The sequence below is a fragment of the Mus pahari genome, chromosome 4, assembly GCF_900095145.1.
Source record: "Mus pahari chromosome 4, PAHARI_EIJ_v1.1, whole genome shotgun sequence".
NCBI lineage: Eukaryota > Metazoa > Chordata > Mammalia > Rodentia > Muridae > Mus > Mus pahari.
The window spans coordinates 85,373,713-85,391,161 of NC_034593.1; the positions used below are offsets into that span (position 1 = coordinate 85,373,713).

The 17,449-nt window shown below is 54.8% G+C and overlaps 1 protein-coding gene across 6 annotated transcripts; it reads left to right on the plus strand.

Annotated features, from left to right (window-relative positions):
* Positions 1 to 2,218: 2,218 nt before the first annotated feature.
* Sema6c (semaphorin 6C) lies at positions 2,219 to 15,636 on the plus strand. Of its 6 annotated transcripts, none has more exons than XM_021195323.1 (21): positions 2,219 to 2,511; positions 4,465 to 4,513; positions 5,277 to 5,366; positions 6,184 to 6,355; positions 8,560 to 8,674; positions 8,967 to 9,030; positions 9,177 to 9,233; positions 9,552 to 9,653; positions 9,836 to 9,926; positions 10,124 to 10,243; positions 10,345 to 10,433; positions 10,695 to 10,912; positions 11,155 to 11,286; positions 11,554 to 11,706; positions 11,869 to 12,042; positions 12,298 to 12,444; positions 12,699 to 12,776; positions 12,863 to 12,918; positions 13,088 to 13,132; positions 13,322 to 13,417; positions 13,787 to 15,562. In XM_021195323.1, exons 4-21 carry the CDS (start codon positions 6,238 to 6,240, stop codon positions 14,818 to 14,820), a joined length of 2,889 nt encoding a protein of 962 aa, XP_021050982.1. In that variant the 5' UTR covers positions 2,219 to 2,511; positions 4,465 to 4,513; positions 5,277 to 5,366; positions 6,184 to 6,237; the 3' UTR covers positions 14,821 to 15,562. The 6 variants fall into 6 exon arrangements, with proteins under 6 accessions (XP_021050982.1, XP_021050983.1, XP_029393390.1 ...); XM_029537530.1 differs by having other exon boundaries at positions 2,271 to 2,501; positions 13,787 to 15,636; XM_029537532.1 differs by lacking the exon at positions 13,322 to 13,417 and having other exon boundaries at positions 2,271 to 2,511; positions 13,787 to 15,636.
* The last annotated feature ends 1,813 nt before the right edge of the window (positions 15,637 to 17,449 follow it).

Below are 17,449 nucleotides of genomic sequence, written 5' to 3' on the forward strand. Positions count from 1 at the left end.
TTTCTCTGTGTAGCTCTGGCTGTCCTGGAACTCACTTTGTAGACCAGGCTAGCCTAGAATTCAAAAATCCACCTGCCTTAAAGGTGTTCGCCACCAAGCCCAGCTGAAAGTCATATTTCTCAATGTGGGATAATAAGTCACAGTAAATTGTGCTTGAATTGTTTAACATGTATTGCACTGAACTGAAGTTTGATTTTTCTTAAAATTCTTAGAATTATGTTTTAATCCATATATACTAACCTATCCAATAAGTTCATATTTTAATGAATATCCAAGTCCCATGCTAAAAGATAGGAAATATTTAAACCTCCACATGTTATGTTTCTTTCTCCTAAAATTTCTTTAAAACCTTTAGAACATTCTCTAATTCTCTCAAGATAGCGTTTCTCTGGTCAGGCAGTGGTGGCGCACGCCTTTAATCCTAGCACTTGGGAGGCAGAGGCAGGCAGATTTCCGAGCTCGAGGCCAGCCTGGTCTACAGAGTGAGTTCCAGGACAGCCAGGGCTACACAGAGAAACCCTGTCTCGAAAAAACAACAAACAAACAAACAAAGACACTCTTAACTGTAGACCAGACTGGATGTAAACTCAGAAGTCAGCTGTCTCTGCCTCCCGAGTGCTGGGATTAAAGGCGTGCGCCACAATGCCTGTCCTCAGTTGTTATTTTTTTTAATTTAGTTTTTATTTATTGTCATTGTTGTTTATGTGTAAATGCTCAGTATGTGTGGAGGTCAGAGATAAGTTTTGAGAGTTGGTTCTATTCTTCCACCATGGTTTCTGGGTATTAATCTTAAGCCCATAGGCTTTGAAACAAGTGCTTTTACTCATTAAGCCATTTTTCTTTGCTGGTCTATGTTCCATAATTTTACTGTCTGCTAAATCACTTTGGCTCCAGGGTCCCTCAGCCGTTAACCATGGGCTGAGGTATTACTCCTTTCCCATTGTGTTTATCTCATGGCTTCCTCTGACCTTAAGTCTAGGAGTCTGTCTTGTCTCTCACTGTCCATGTCTGCGTGTGAATCTTATGGCGGGTCACAGTTTGTTTGCCCATGTATTTATTCTATTCAGACCCCCACTCAGTTAAGGTTGGTGTAGAATTTGGTAACTCAACAGTTTTTCCCTTTAGTCCAGAGACCAAGCCGTGGGTAGAAGTACCCACTCAGACAACACTATCTTAGAATGTCAGTGTCTCCCAGGCCACCTACATTCCAGGGAATTTTGAAAATATCCTTTGTCCCAGCCCCACGCAAGGAAATATCTTAGTAGGCAACACCAAGGTGGAAGCTAGGCAGTATTGTCTTGAAGTAGCCTTCTTCTTCCTCTTCACTGACATTCCTCAAATGAAACGCCCTTTATTGGGGTCTCTCGGCCTTGGGGACAAGGAGCAGTTTTTGCCGTTTGGAGGGACGTTCAAAAGCCTTTTGAGGAAGTGGGACACACTAATCTCGCATCTATGGGGTCAGGGTAGCTGTTCACTCTCTCCCTTTGATGTCTCTGTGTTTTTCTGAATCAATTCGTCTTGGTTTCCACCTGGCTTTGAGCTTTAGCCCTCCTACCTGTCCTCTTTTGTCAACCATCTGTCTCCTGACAGCCAGCGTCTAGCTTTCAAACTTCTTAGTTTCTGGCATGGTGGCTCAGGGCAGACGGTAGAGGTCGGTGGGGAGAGGTTGGGCACAAGATAAGTCGGAGGATACTTTCGCTTCTCAGGCCTCCTAAACTACATGCAGGCCTTATTGGGGTCAGGATGAACATGAACCAGAGAAATCACACGGAGATGCAGAAGAGACACAGAATCTTAGGAAGGAGAATGCGGAGGGACAAGGCGGGAGACTCCCTAGAGAGCAGGGTCGCCTAAGTCGTTGATGGAAGTGAGGGAGGATCGCGCAGGCTCTGACAGCCCAGCCCAGCCGAGGCCCCCTGGTTTCCTGTCTCTCTTCTCGTGTTGTCTTCCTTCCTGTTTGTGACACTTCTGTCTGTCGGGACTTCTTTTCTACCAGCCTGTCTGTGTGCGTGTGTCTTATGTCCTCGTCTCAGCGACTGTCCGTGGGTCTTTCTATCTCGTGCCTGACTCCTGTCTCAGGCTCACCCTCTCGGTTTAGCTCTGGGTGGACCGTGCGCTCGGCGCCCCTCCTTTCTGTAGTATTATTGGTGAAGAGGTGGCGAGGAGGCAGTGTCTATCCCGCCGCTTAGTATCCCATTGGGCGGCGGGCCCGAGAGGCGGGCCGGAGGCGGGCCCGGCTGGGAGGCGGGCGGGGCGGCTGGGGCCGAGCCCAGAGCCCCGGGCGGTCGCATTGTTTTCCTCCGCCGATCTGCGGCGGGAATAGGGGCTCGTACTCGGACCCGAGGCTCTCGTAACCCGACAGCGCCCTGAAGTCTAAATCTAAGCACAGACGCTCGTCACATCTTGCCAAAGCCTCAACCACGGATTTCGAACTCTGCGCGGCGCGGAGCTAGGGGCCGCCTGCTGCTCCCTGGACCTTGCTGACCCGGATCTCGGAGCAAGTACCTTGGGGTAGGGATGTAGCTGCAAGGAGGGACAGGAGCGCCGCAAGAGAGGGGGGGGGGTCAAGCTCCTAAGTGTCACAGGGACCCAAGTGGGTCCCGCGCGCCCTGTGCCTGCCAGAGTTAGGGTGAGTGGAGGAGGAGAGGACCGTGGCCGAGCCCAGCTGCACTGATGGGCGCAGGGTGTAGGCTTCTTTTCCGACTGGTCGTAATCGCGTCCCTTAAGATTGGGGGTCATGGAAGGGGTGGTTTTTTTTTTTTTTTTTTTTTTTTTTATTTTTTTTTTTTTTTTTTTTTTTTTTTTTTTTTTTTTTTTTTTTTTGAGGCGCGCACAATGCAGAGGGTGGGAAGCCCAGCACCTTGCCTCTCCCTCGGGAAACTGAGGCTCCAAGACCTGTGGAGAAGTAGACCTCGACACCCCTGCAGGGACTGGGAGGGGGACGAGTCATTCTGGACATCGGTGTCGGGGTTGCTTCCCCGTCCTTGTGCAGGCTGGAGTCTGAGCACTCCTAGGGGGAGGGGTCGGCTTGGGCAAAGAGTCCAGGAGAGGGGCCAGGGAGAAGCATCCCCGCGCCCACCTCCACGCTTCACCTCATTCCGCCCGGGGCTTTGTTAGACTGGTCTCCCACGGAGGAGAGCGGGCCTGGCGACAGCATCCTAGCTCACCTACCCACTCCGCGCGGGCCTAGGGCCCGCCCTCGGCTGTTCCAGCCTCTATCCCTGTTTCCCTAGTCTGGGAGACCCGCCTCCGTCCCCCAAACCCAGATCTCATTCCCACTTGATCTGCGCCTGCAGGCCCCTCCAGCCCCTCCTCCCGCTAACGTGGCTCTGGGACCCGGTCCCGGCCCAGACGCTGCTACCCGCCCCTCCTCGGAGCCCCGGATCCAGTGAGGGGGAGACACGTCGAGCCCCTGGCCCCAGGCCCGTTTCACGCTAAGCGCACGGGAAGCTCCAGACACCTGGTTTATCCACGTTGGGGGTGGGTGGGAGGGAGCATAAGTACAAAGCCTGGGACGGAGAGCGAAGGATAGGGTAAAAGGATTCTGAGGCTCGGTGCACCGCCTGAGCCTCCTGAGGAAGGTGGGCAGGGGTGGGCAACCATGTCTATTACTTCCTGCTATTGTCCCCGGCCTGTCTCCCTATTCCTTCCCCTGCTCCTCTAGACACCGACTATGACCTCGGCCACTCCCCAGAGGTGGCTGTCTGGCTGAGAGGAAAGAAGGGGGGCTGGCTGTTTCATCTTTCTATCAAGGGGAGGACCTCAAAGGAGAAAGAATGGCCAGGTCTCTCCTTGGGATTTCTCCAGGTCACAGCATGCCTGTCCCCAGGCCAGGGATTGGATGGGAGCCACCCAGATGTTGCTCCCCCAAACAGCTTATGGGAAGCCCTCTTAAAGATGTATCATGCTCGAGTCTAGTGGGCCGAGGAAAAGGCCAACCAAGTGTTTTTAGAGGCTGGACTAACCCAGCTGAAAGTGAGAGTGTGTTGGGGGTCCTTAGTGTGAGAGATTAGGTAGAGGAAAGCAGGGTTTGCTCCCTGAGGAAATAAGGGGACGAGGGTACTTGCTATCAGAGCCTTTGCTTGGAAATGAAGAGCATGCAAATTAGATGCAAATTAGCCTCTATTGTCCCTAGCTAGGGAGCTTTTGCGGGAGGAGGCTGTTGGAGTCTGAAGGTTTTAACATGGGAGTGGTCATCAGGTCCCACAACTCCCAGACAACCCTTTCCCCAAGCCTAGTCCTGCAGTCCCAGGAGTTTCTGGCTAGAGGCCAAAGGCTACCCTCATATCTTCCGGTGCGAAGCCGCCCTCATTTTGTAACCAAACAAAATGCACTCCCCTTAGCATCTCCCCGACACTGGCTTCAACAGCTTTGCCCAGGATTTGCACATTGACTTTGAAAGGATGTGGCAAGGGAGATGTGATTTAGTCTTTTCCCTTCTTCTTTTGTCCCTTCCTTCCTTAGATCAGAGGGCTTCTCTCCCTCTTCATCCCCACAGGACCCACCACCCCAGGTAAGGAAAGGCTACAACTCCCAAGCACAGGGGATAGCGGCAGGCTCCGCCAGAGGCCAGGAAGAGGGTCCGCCGGTCCAACCCACTTGCCAGAGACCAAAGTTGTTTCCAGGGTGAAGAGAGCAGTTGCCCAGGGCAACTTGAGGGCAGGAGCATAGGAGGCAAGCTGTGTCCCTCTCTCTTCTGGGAGTACCAGCACCCGGAAACATGGGTTGGGGGGGGGGAGGAAGACTTGGCCTTTCAAGGGAGGGGTCCTGTGGTAGCTAAGTGCTCTGCCTCTGGGGAAGGGGGGGTCATCATTAGGTGTTTCTACCCTGCCCCTTCCTCCATCTCTCCTGGGGCCCCACCTGACGTCAACCTTCCCACCAGTGACGCTAGATTGGGCTTGGGTGGACACTTGGGTCCTGGCTTCAAGAGTGAAAATATTGGAGAGATGGAAGGGGGCTTGGCCTGTAAGCCCAGAGTCTTCTTTAGAAGACTTGGAATGGACAACTAAGGCTTGTTGTGTGATCTGTCACAAGAGAAAGGACTCTTAGCTCCCTGACCTGATTAATGGAGTCTTTTCAGCACCTCACTTCAATCTCAAGGGAAGGCAGGAAGCTGGTCCGCACCTCCTGCAGTGGGTCTAGTCAGGGTCAGCTGGCCGGGGGAGGCTGCTGGGTGGGAAGGAGACCTGTCTCACCGTCCCTTTCACCGTATCCATCCTTTCTTGGACTTTGGGCTACAATTGCCTGTCATTGAATTATTTATATTTCAATTTCAGAGGCAGCCTGATGAGGGAAGAAGGGGAGAGCGGGGCACGTTCAGCCATTTCTTCTCACCAGTCCTTTCTATCCTTCGCTCAGCATAGGGGGTGGGTCTGCCCTTCTCCCCACGTTGAGAACATGCATTGGTTCTTAGAAGCCAGGGAGGCAACAGGGGGCTCCAGGCTGGGAGGGGGCCCAGTGGTCGAGGAGACAGCTGCAGCCAGAGCTAAATTTAGCTTCTGATCTGGCTTTGATGCAGATTCATTTTTGGCTAAGACAGCCCCTCCATGCACACCCCATTCCCCCCCTGCCCAGCTTCTTCTTCAGCCATGGGAACGGCCCCTGAAGTATGAGCTTCGGCTGGGTCAGCGACCCCCAGGCTGTCTGTCCCTCTCCTTCTGTTCTTTCTCAGCCTTAGACAGGACCATGGCTGCCGCACAGCTGCCTTTGCCTGGGCGCAGTGCCTACAGCACTCCCAGGGTGCTGTGGGGGTCTGTGAGGGGAGGGGAAGCAGACTTGGTGCCCTCTTCCTTCTCCTAGTGCCAAGGAGTCACTATTTATAATTTTAAGGCTTAAGTGTCTAATTATAGCTGAGAAGGGGTTAGCACAAGGGGGGTCAGGAGGTGTCACCTACTGAATGTCCCAGACCTAGGCAGAGAGAGGAGGCAAGGCTGGGAGGGGCAGAGGATTTGTGCTGTCCTTACCTGGGGTCACACCAGCAGGCAGCACACCAACCAGTTTGGGCCAGTTGGAAAGGGAAGGGCCTTGAGTGACAGACAGTGACAGCTGGCTGGGAGTGAGGCAGAGATGGCTCTTTGCCCCACCCCATAGGGTCTTCTGGGGATAGACCTGGGGAGGAGTCTGCCTGCAACAAGGGTAGAGAGAACTTAGTCCCTTCCCCCCTTTTCTGTCGCCCCACTCCAGGGCCAGCACATGGGTGAGGGGGTACCCCCTGGGGCGTGAACTGCCCCACACAGGATGCCCCGTGCCCCCCACTCCATGCCCCTGCTGCTGCTGCTGCTGCTGTCATCGCTCCCCCAAGCCCAGGCTGCCTTTCCCCAGGACCCCACCCCTCTGTTGACCTCTGACCTTCAAGGTGAGTGCCCCACCCACTTTACCCACTTGGGGTGGGGGATGCAAGTAGAGAATGAGACCCCTATGTCGGAGAGGCAAGGAGTCAGGATGTTCCCAGTCTTAAGGAAGCTAAGAGAATGGCCAAGCAAAGGGGAACAAACAGGTGGAATGAGCTGGAACCGTGCGTGCCTCTTCCCTGGGCTTTGTTTCTTCATTCAGAGGTAGTGTTGCTAGGCGGCTAAAACTGTGACCTCTAGGTGAACGCGGGTGCATGCTCACAGTCCCAGCACTTGGGAGTCTGAGGGAGGAAGACTGCTACAAGTTAGAGGACAGCTTGAGCTGGCATTGCGTCGCAGGACCCTGTCTCCACAGACAGACAGACAGAATGCAAGGTCTTAGCCACACCAAACCACAGCAGGTCTGAACCCTGCTCATCCGCTCGCTAGCCACGTGACCTTGGTTAATGTTATCTAACCTTTCTTAGCCTCAGTTTCCACATCAGTAAAAGGAAGATAACCATGGTGTTACTCAGAGATTGAGTGAGGTGACGGATGTAACGCAAATGAGGCACAGTCCTGAGAACACTGTCTGGCCCAAATTAAGCACTTTATGTTTGTGTGTTATTCTTAGCTACAAAGTGGAGTCCTGTGCCAGGCCAGTGGCTCCCCAAACCCTTACTTCTCCTCTGCCCGCCAGAGAGCCTAGGCCTCACTGTGACAGAAGCCATAAGCCCACCCTTTCAGAGAAAACTCCTCCACCTGTGTTATAGATGTTGGATTTATATTTATTTCAGTTGGGCTACTAGGAGTGACTATTGGGGGACAGATAAGACTAGCAAATGCTACAACTGACGCAGTTCCCAGCACACTCTGTGTTACATCATCTGTGAACCCTGGGTTCCCCCATAAACACCAACACCTGAAGCTTTTATGCCCAGCCCAGGTAGACGATGGAGTTGGTCACAACGGCAAAGTGTTGAAAAGTCTTGAGGGGGATTCAAAGAGGGGTAGGAGAAGCAGGAGCTTTAATTATGTACGAGTGTGTGTGTGTGTGTGTGTGTGTGTGTGTGTGTGTGTAGGAGCTGTTGTGTGACAAAACTTTTCCTGAGGAGACAGAACACGTCTACTGAACCCAGATAGGGAGGTCAAAGTCAAACTTGGTGAACTGATAAGTTTTACTGGGGGGACTTACAGAAATTTGGGTGAGGGGATACCTACAGGAGCAGAAATGACTCAAAGACAGCCGCACCACCAAAGCCCACTCCAGTATGGTCACTAGCCTGTAATCTGGAATTGGGAGCACAGTACACAGCCTGCAGGCAGCTCACCTGTTGGAGAGTCCTTTCCGGGCACCTCAGCTGGCCTCTTCCAGGCAGAGTCTTCTTTGTAGCTCAGCTTCACTTCCTCTGGGGGGGGGGGGTCTAGCTTTTATTAACTCTGGCAGGGAGACGGCCTACTGAATCTGGTCAGTTTCAGGGAGTTCTTGAAGCTGTTTTGTTATTTATCTCCCTGTGTATGGAGCTGGCCTGCAGAATGGATGTTTTAATCGCAAGGACAATAGAGGAGGTGGGTTGCCTGGAGATGGAGCTAGAGGTGGTCGTGAGCCACCTGATGTGGGTGCTGGGAATCAAACTCTGGACCTGGTAGAGCAGTGCATGCCCTTAATCACTAAGCCATCTCCAGCCCATTGAAAGGAACTTTGTAACACAAAGGTGGTCCTAAGAAGGAACTTGGCTCAACTCTGGAGTCAGGCAGACCCTGCTGCCTGCGTGGTAGTCATGTAAATCCCTCCTTGCACTAAGCCTTGCAATGGGGCCAAGGTGAGCTCCCACCTATAAGGTAAATACACTAAGGTAAATCATTCAAATGACTCGCAGAGTACCTGATGAAAATTAAATGCTGTCGTGGTGTTTTTGTTGTTGTTTGTTTAACAGTTTTTATTTGGGGGGATTGTACATGCCAGAGTGGATGAGTGGAAACTAAAAGACAACTTGGGAATGGGTTCTCTGCCTCTACTATGTGAACTTCGTAATCAGGCTTGGCTGCAAGGATCTCTAACCCCAGAGCCATTTCAACGTCTTGTTTCTTTCTCTTGACATAGCATCTTGCCTTGTACTTGTTATGTAACCAAGGCTGGCCTTAAACTCTCGACAGTGGCTGGGTTCCACCTGGTAGGAAGTACGTATCATCTCAGCTGCCACGCTCACTATACCACTGTACCCTCCAGGTGCCTCTCCATCATCCTGGTTCCGGGGCCTGGAGGACGATGCTGTGGCTGCGGAACTTGGGCTGGACTTTCAGAGATTCCTGACCTTGAACCGGACCTTGCTTGTGGCTGCCCGGTAAAATGGCCGAGGCACCGTTGTTGGGCAGACATGCATGCTCCTGGGCAGACATGGGACCTGCATGGCCACTGCAGCATCTTGCAGGGGACACATGCAGGTGCACAAGCCATGGGACATGGACATGCTTGGACCCAGAGAACAAATGCCAAGGCGTGGAGTGAGGGGGAGGCTAGGGAGCAGGAACTTGGTGTGGCTTGGCCCTGAGCTGGTGAACGTGGGTAAGGAGGGGCTAAGCAGCTCGGGCAGGATGCCTCTGCTCGGCCCTGACCCCTCCTTACCTACCCTTCAGGGATCACGTTTTCTCCTTCGATCTTCAAGCCCAAGAAGAAGGGGAGGGGCTGGTGCCCAACAAGGTGAGGGGCCGTATGCGAGGAGGTGCAGGCAGGGAGTCAAAGCTGGGAAAGGCGTAACGGGGTCCGGGGGCTGAAAAAGGCACCCACAGAGGAGCCGTGATGCGAGGAGGGGTCCAGGTGCCACACGGCCGCTCTTCTTCCTGCAGTTTCTGACATGGAGGAGCCAAGATATGGAGAACTGCGCAGTCCGGGGAAAGCTGACGGTGAGGAGTGGAGTGTAATTGGAGGGAAGGCGAGGACTGCCTTCAGGTAGTGCGCCTCCATGACTACTTCTTATTCCCTTTCTATCTATCCCAGCCCAATGGGGAGAGAATTCATCCATTTTAGTTCCCTTTACATATCCCAGGAAAAGAAAAGGGAGGTTCAGAGAGACCAGAGAGCTTGCTGAAGGCTCAGGGCTAGTTAATGGCTTGAGACTTAGCCACATTGCTCTGACTGGCTCAAAAGTAGTAGCGTTACTTCCTGTGACCCCTAACTTCAGTTCCAGGGCTGTCACTGACCTAGAATTTTGGGTTCTCTAGGACGAATGCTACAACTACATCCGTGTCCTTGTTCCCTGGAACTCGCAGACACTCCTTGCCTGTGGAACAAATTCCTTCAGCCCTATGTGCCGCAGCTATGGGGTACGGAGGGAAGAGGACTGGGAGGAGAATCCAAAATAAGCTTTCAGTTTGATGGGAAGAGATGGGCATGCGTGGGATGCAAGAGTACAGAGGAGCTGGAGGAGGAGGTGGGTGGGTGGGTGTGCACTGTAGGGCCAGACTCTAAGACCCCAAGGTTATAGGATTCTGCTTCCTGTCCCCAGATAACATCTCTGCAACAGGAGGGTGAGGAGCTGAGTGGGCAGGCGCGATGCCCCTTTGATGCCACCCAGTCCACTGTGGCCATCTTTGCAGGTGTGCACCTGGGCATGTAAGAGGCAGGCATGTGGCTGGAGGGAGTTCCTCTCCCACCTTGGTCTCTCCCCAATGTCCTTGAGTGGAGGGTTGAGGTAGGGGCTGGGACTAGGCCTAGGTAGATATATGTGTACACCAGTAGGAGACAAGCTGCAGATTCTGAGCTTTCTGTGACCCCGCTCCCCTCATCTCTCCAGAGGGCAGTTTGTACTCAGCCACAGCAGCAGATTTCCAGGCCAGTGATGCTGTAGTTTACAGAAGTCTTGGACCTCAGCCCCCACTCCGTTCTGCAAAGTATGACTCCAAGTGGCTGCGAGGTCAGTCATCCTGGGGTCTGGGCTGCCTGGGGCACACCAGGACTGTGTGGGGCTGAGTCTCTGAGCAGGTATGGATGTCCTTTCCTGTCACTCTACCTCAGAGCCACACTTTGTCTATGCTTTGGAGCATGGAGAACATGTCTACTTCTTCTTCCGAGAAGTCTCTGTGGAGGATGCCCGCCTGGGGAGGGTAAGGAGCTGGGCACCAGGGATGGATTCTGGACGGTTCTTCTGGCTCCCAAGAAAGTTCTTGGCCCTAATCTTGAAAACAAATTCCTTGGAATCTTGACTCCTCCCCACACACCTCTGCATCTCCAGCTCTTATCTTGACCCAAAGGGACCCGCTATATCATTTTTCTTTGCTGTGACCCTGATATTTGTCTCCTGGAGCTCTTAAATCACACTGTGCATTTCAACCAGCTGACGTGTGGCTCTCACTATCTTCTCTCAGGTGCAGTTTTCCAGGGTAGCCCGGGTGTGTAAACGTGACACGGGTGGCTCACCTCGGGCCTTGGATCGCCACTGGACATCCTTCCTTAAGCTGAGGCTCAACTGCTCTGTCCCTGGGGACTCTACCTTCTACTTTGACGTCTTACAGTCCTTAACTGGGCCTGTGAACCTGCATGGCCGCTCTGCTCTCTTTGGGGTCTTCACTACTCAGACCAATAGGTTGGTACCAGGTGGATTATGTGGTCTAGTACTACCCCTCCCCCCAGCATCCAAACTCCCTTTTCATGCCTACTGAGGAGGAAGCTCCAAGCAAGGCCAGTTTGCTGCCCTGGCCACCCTTCCCCTCCCCCCCCAGGCTGCCCCTCTAACGTGGTGCACAGAGGGCAGCTATCACTTCTTACCTGGCAGGAGCTGTGCAGTCCCTGTCAACATCTACCTTGCATCTTTTCTGGCTCCCTCAGCATTCCTGGGTCTGCGGTCTGCGCCTTCTACCTAGATGATATTGAACGTGGCTTTGAGGGCAAGTTCAAGGAGCAGAGGAGTCTGGATGGGGCCTGGACTCCTGTGTCTGAGGACAAGGTCCCCTCACCCAGGTACCCAGTATGGAGTGGCTTTTAGGGGCAGAAGCAATTCCTGCTCTTAATGTTGGGTTGTAAGGAGGTCACTGTGACCAAGGACAGGCATGGGCTGGACTAAGAAGCTGCAACGGGGGAGGGGAGAAATGATGCCTGCTTGCAGGGAAGTAAAGGTAGCCAGCCCCGTGTTTGAGAGCACGGAGGGGGTGTGGGGGCAGGGGGCGGGGCACACAGCTTAACATCAGTTCTCAGCTCTAAGGCTGCCCCTTCCCATGTGCTCGCCAGGCCAGGATCCTGTGCAGGTGTGGGTGCAGCTGCTTCATTCTCCTCCTCTCAAGACCTACCGGATGATGTCCTGCTCTTCATCAAGGCACACCCGCTGCTGGATCCTGCCGTGCCACCCGCCACCCATCAACCGCTCCTCACTCTGACTAGCAGGTCATCACCACGCCCTTCTTTCTCTTGTGTGGTCCACGAGGTGAATCCCACTGGGGGTGAGGGCCTGCGGAGCAGTAGGATGGGAGGCAGGGCTTCTGGGTGCTCCTGGAAATGCTCAAGCTTAGCGTTAGACACGTCCTCACCCGAAGCCTATCGCCCCAGGGCCCTGCTGACCCAGGTGGCTGTGGACGGTATGGCTGGTCCCCACAGAAATGCCACTGTCCTGTTTCTCGGCTCCAACGATGGGACAGTGCTGAAGGTGCTACCTCCAGGGGGACAGTCTCCAGGACCCGAGCCTATCGTCTTGGAAGAGATTGATGCCTACAGCCATGCCCGGTGAGTGCTCCGTGGGGGCAGGTGGGTGATGGCGATGGAGGAAGAGGTTGGGTACTCCAGTGTTGGCCGGCAGAATTAGGGGCTTGAGGTAGGGAAAGGGACTTGGCGAGAGGCTCCACTGTTGGGTACGGTGCTTCCATGGCCATGCTCAGTGGTTCTGTGCACCTCCACCTATCACGTCTTTCTTGCCAGTGACTCTTTTGGGGACAGGCAGCCTTGCTGTCCCCGTTCTGATTGCTTATGGCATCAAATTAGGTGCAGTGGGAAGCGGTCACCCCGAGCTGCGCGGCGGATCATAGGGCTGGAGCTGGATACTGAGGGTCACAGGCTTTTCGTGGCCTTTCCTGGATGTATTGTCTACCTCTCTCTCAGCCGGTGTGCCCGGCACGGGGCTTGTCAGAGGTGAGAGGAGCCTAAAGTTCGAGGCTGCCTGGCTACACGTTCTGGGTCAGTAGGAGCTCAGAAAAATTCCCAAGTCTTGAGGGTGGCAAGGAAATGGAGGAGAGGGTGGGCACCTTGGGTAGTCTGAAGTAGGCAGCCATGAGGGTCTGGAGCAGATGGATGTGGATGGGATAAAAATACTAGGGGGCCTCTCTCATAAGCTAGGGTGAATAGAGTGGAGGGGTCGCAGCCTCACATGACTCAGTTTCCCCTAGGAGCTGCCTGGCTTCTCTGGACCCATACTGTGGATGGCATCGATTCAGAGGCTGCATGAGTATCCGGGGACCTGGTGGGTAAGTGAGAAGCCCCTCCTGGGTCTCCTGAGGAGAGTGCCCAGCCAAGTGTAGGGCCATAATGAGCCATCTCCTCTTCCTCCTAGGACTGATGTGGATCTAACTGGGAACCAGGAATCCACAGAGCACGGTGACTGCCAAGGTAAACACAAGGGACGGTGGCAGCCGCAGCCAAAGTTACATATGACTGTGATGGCTACTGACAACATCCCAGGCTTGGACATTTGTCTTTCTTAGCATCTGTACCAGTTACCTCTCTCAGTTCCTCAGGAAGCTCCCCCTTTCCCTGATTCTCACCCTCTGTCACGTAGATGGAGCGACCGGGAGTCGGTCTGGCCCTGGAGATTCTGCTTATGGTGAGTGTTATGGTCTCAGTGACCTGATCCCTTGCTTAGCCTACACAACCAAACCCATTTGGGCTATAAGCAGACCTTGAACGGTCAGATGAGACACTGGAATTGTGGACTCCTGGGTTGCAAAGGGGGTGGGGGGCGCTTGGTGGAGAGCATACGTCTCACTGGCTCTGACCTGGTCTCTGTTACCAGTGCTTCTGGGTCCTGGCCCTTCCCCTGAGACCCCCAGTTCCCCCAGTGATGCCCACCCAGGGCCCCAGTCTTCCACTCTTGGAGCTCACACGCAGGGTAAGGGGGGCACCCGGGAGGGACAGGATTGTAGTGTGGAACTGCTGAGTCTCAGAGTTCTAAGCCCGGTACTGATTGGTGTTTGATGCCCACTAACACCTGTTTGGAACCTCCCTTCACCACAGCTGGACTTGCCAGCCAATGTCCTGCACAGGCAATTTGGCAGTTATTCTTGGCATGGCTACAGGGGCTACAACTGGTACGGGGAATACCCCAGACCAGTGCTCTAGCCGGTGTGTTTAGGAATCCTGAGACTGTGTGGAGTGAAGCTGAGAGGCAGAATGAAAACTTGCTGTTGGCCCAACCTGTGCCTGTTCTGTGCCTCACCTACCCTAAAGCTGAGCCTCCTCCCTCCTTCTCGGTCAGCAGGCGTGCGCAGGGACCTTTCCCCAGCCTCAGCCTCCCGATCCATCCCCATCCCACTCCTCCTGGCCTGTGTGGCGGCGGCCTTCGCTTTGGGCGCCTCAGTCTCCGGCCTCTTGGTGTCCTGTGCTTGTCGTCGTGCGAACCGCCATCGGAGCAAGGACATCGAGACCCCGGGGCTGCCGCGGCCCCTCTCCCTTCGCAGCCTGGCGCGGCTGCACGGTGGCGGTCCTGAGCCCCCGCCTCCGCCCAAGGATGGAGATGCAGCACAAACGCCCCAGCTCTACACTACCTTCCTGCCTCCGCCCGAGGGCGGATCCCCACCGGAGCTGGCCTGCCTGCCCACGCCGGAGACGACGCCCGAGCTGCCGGTGAAGCACCTCCGTGCCTCCGGGGGTCCCTGGGAGTGGAACCAGAACGGGAACAACGCCTCGGAGGGCCCAAGCCGCCCACCACGGGGCTGCAGCGGGGCGGGCGGGCCCGCACCCCGCGTGCTGGTGAGGCCACCGCCCCCTGGCTGCCCCGGGCAGGCGGTAGAGGTGACCACGCTGGAGGAACTGCTGCGCTACCTGCACGGTCCGCAGCCGCCCAGGAAGGGCAGCGAACCTCTCGCCCCCGCCCCGTTCACCTCCCGGCCGCCCGTCTCGGAGCCCGGCGCCGCGCTGTTCGTGGACTCCAGCCCGATGCCGCGGGATGGCGTGCCGCCGCTGAGGCTCGACGTGCCGCCCGACGGCAAGCGCGCCGCCCCGAGCGGGCGGCCTGCTCTCTCGGCCCCGGCTCCGCGCCTGGGCGTCGGCGGCAGCCGCAGATTGCCCTTCCCCACACACCGGGCGCCCCCGGGCCTGCTCACGCGAGTGCCCTCGGGGGGTCCGGCCAGGTACTCCGGGGGGCCCGGGAGGCACCTCCTGTACCTCGGCCGGCCCGACGGTCACCGCGGCCGCTCCCTGAAGAGGGTGGACGTGAAGTCTCCGCTGTCGCCCAAGCCGCCCCTCGCCTCCCCGCCGCAGCCCGCCCCGCACGGCGGTCATTTCAACTTCTGACGGAAGCTGCTCGCGCCCGTCCGTCGAGGCGCTGGAGGCCGCCGGCCTTCCCGGACTCCGAGAGTCTCCCGGGGCCCCCCTCTCGCCTCGGTTTATTTATTGACTTGTCTTTCCCCCCTGTCCTTTGGCGAGGAGCTCGTCCCTCGGAGCGCCGGCATTTCAGGGGACCTGGCCGACTCCCACTCCCCGTTCCCCTTCCAGCCACGCTGCCTTAAGTCGCCGCTCCGGACTCCCGCGGACTGAGCCCCGGGCGGGCCGGCCGGCCGGGGCTGGAGCCGCGCGCTGTGTAGAGTCCTCGGGCCTCCCGGGGCCGGGACGTGCCTCCTCCTACTGTGTAGGAGCCCCTCGCTTCCCAATACAGCCGTGTCCCCAAGCCGCTGCCTGACTTTCCTCGCGGGGCGGGAGGGGAAGGAGGGCGCGGCGCCCGGCCCTCTGGGTACCGGTGCTCCTGAAAGTCTGCCTCCGCTGCAGCTCGGCCGCCAAGTCTCTCCGGAGCAATTGGCTTGGCGGGTGTCCCACCGGGGTTAATCAGGAAAGGTTTCCTGAAGGAGGCAATCAAAGACCTGGTGTGTGTGGGCTGAGCCGGGGCCCTGGAGAGCAGCGGGTACTGATTGGGGGGTGCCAGGAAAGGCGCTCAGCACGTTTCTGGATAGAGGTCAGGCACCTTTCCACGGCCTACACTCGGGTGGGAGAGGGAACTTTTGGAGAAATAAAACGAAGCTGCTGCGTGATTTGAATTTCACATCAGCAAGTCTTGTCCTAGAGAGAGAACTTGGCTTAGAAGAATTTGGGGTGCTTGAGCGGTAGGCTGCAAAGCAGAACAACAAAAGCCAGCAGAAGATGAGCCCTGTACCAAGCAAGGGTTTGCCCCAGCAGTGGGTTCCCTAAGGGGCAGTTCCAGTTGCTTGCTAGCCCAGGGCTAGAGCGACTAATGTGTGTCCATCGCGATGCGCCATGACTCTGGCTGCAGTTGGCTGCACAATATCCTGGGTATCAAAGGGAGGGATGACCCTGAACGCTTGTCCCACCCACCACCCTGGCGCTAGGACCACTTAAAGCCTCTGGTGGGTGCTGGCAGCGCTGGAGGATTTGAGGGAATTTGGCAGGCGCCTGTCTACACTATTGCCCTGCTCCAGCCACTTCCCGTTGGCGCCCCCTAGAGGTCCGGCCAAACCCTGCAGGTGAACACGCCGCCAGTTACTTGAGTGTTCTGAGAACAATTTGGCCAGTATTACAAGTGTATTGTTTACCTTTTCACCTTTACCTTTGCTTCGGCTTCCTTTCTCATCTGAAATAAGAGGGTCGAGAGGCTCAAGTACTATAATGTGCAAATGCTTTGTGAAAGAGAAATCCTGAGATGGTGGTTCCTCCCGTATTTAGGCTGTGTGTACCATTTGTGGTCAGCTTTTACTAGACAGTTTCCCTTTGTGTTATAAATTCGACTTAGAGATTTTTTTTCCTCGCCAAGGTTTTTAACCCTTCGAATGTCTCTTAATGCTGTTCAGTTAAGCTTGAGCAAATTGGCTAAGGATCCTTCAGAATTTAACATCTCTCAGCTTGGAATTTTTTTTTTTTGTTTTTTGTTTTGTTTTCTTGTCAGGTTCAGTTTATTCCTCCTTGGGGACCTTAAGCTATTATGGGCTGTTGCTAGTGTCCTCAACAGTGCTGAGGTATGAGGGATGTTTCTTTCAGTCACCTGGTTGATTAATCTTTTCAAAACATGATAGCTAGTGCAGGGTACATCTGTAAATGGAGCATAAGGATGTTGAATTCTGTGCTCTCGCTAGTCTCTCAAAAGATGAAGAAGAGAGAGAACAAGATGGTTTAGTGGGTAAAGTGCTTGCCTGCCTAGTTTACTTACCAGAAGCTCATGGTGGAAAGAGAACTGTCTAAAATTATCATCCCATCTCCACATGTGTGCCATTGAGAGCAGCTCCCCTCCCCCAATCTCTCTCACATCCTGAAGAGATGAGAGAGGGCCTGGGATACAGCTCTTTTGGTAGAAGGCATGGCGAGCATGTACTGACCACCCTCAGTTTTAATCCAAGCACCGCAAGGCATGGAGAGGTGGTACACAGCTATAATTCCAGCACTCTGGCAAGAGGCAGGAGGTCTGGGAATTGGAGAGCACCTTGGGCTATGATGTAAGGTGGTATCAGGAAAGAAGGAAGGAAAAGGCAGGGAGAAAAGGTCACTCAAATAGCTGGTTTGAGATTGGCTTAAACTCTGAGACCCCAAATCAACACCAAAATAAAAGCAGATTTGTAAAGAACTAAACTGACTACGGCACTTGAGAGGTAAAGCTCTGGTGTACATAAATGAGTGCCGGGCCAGCCAGGGCAGCAGAGATCCAGTTGCAAAAACTAAAATAGAAGTGTAGTTATCCCCCAATGTCTATATGGGATTGATTCTAGGACAGTGACCACATCTAAAATAAGTCTGGAAATTCAAGTCTCTGGTATTAAAGGACATGGTATTTGCATATGACCCATGCCCAGCCTGTGGTATACTTTAAATCATTTCTAGGCTACTTAACAATGCCTAATACACCAGGTAGTGGTTGCGCACACTTTTAATCCCAGCACTTGGGAGGCAGAGGCAGGCAGATTTCTGAGTTCGAGGCCAGCCT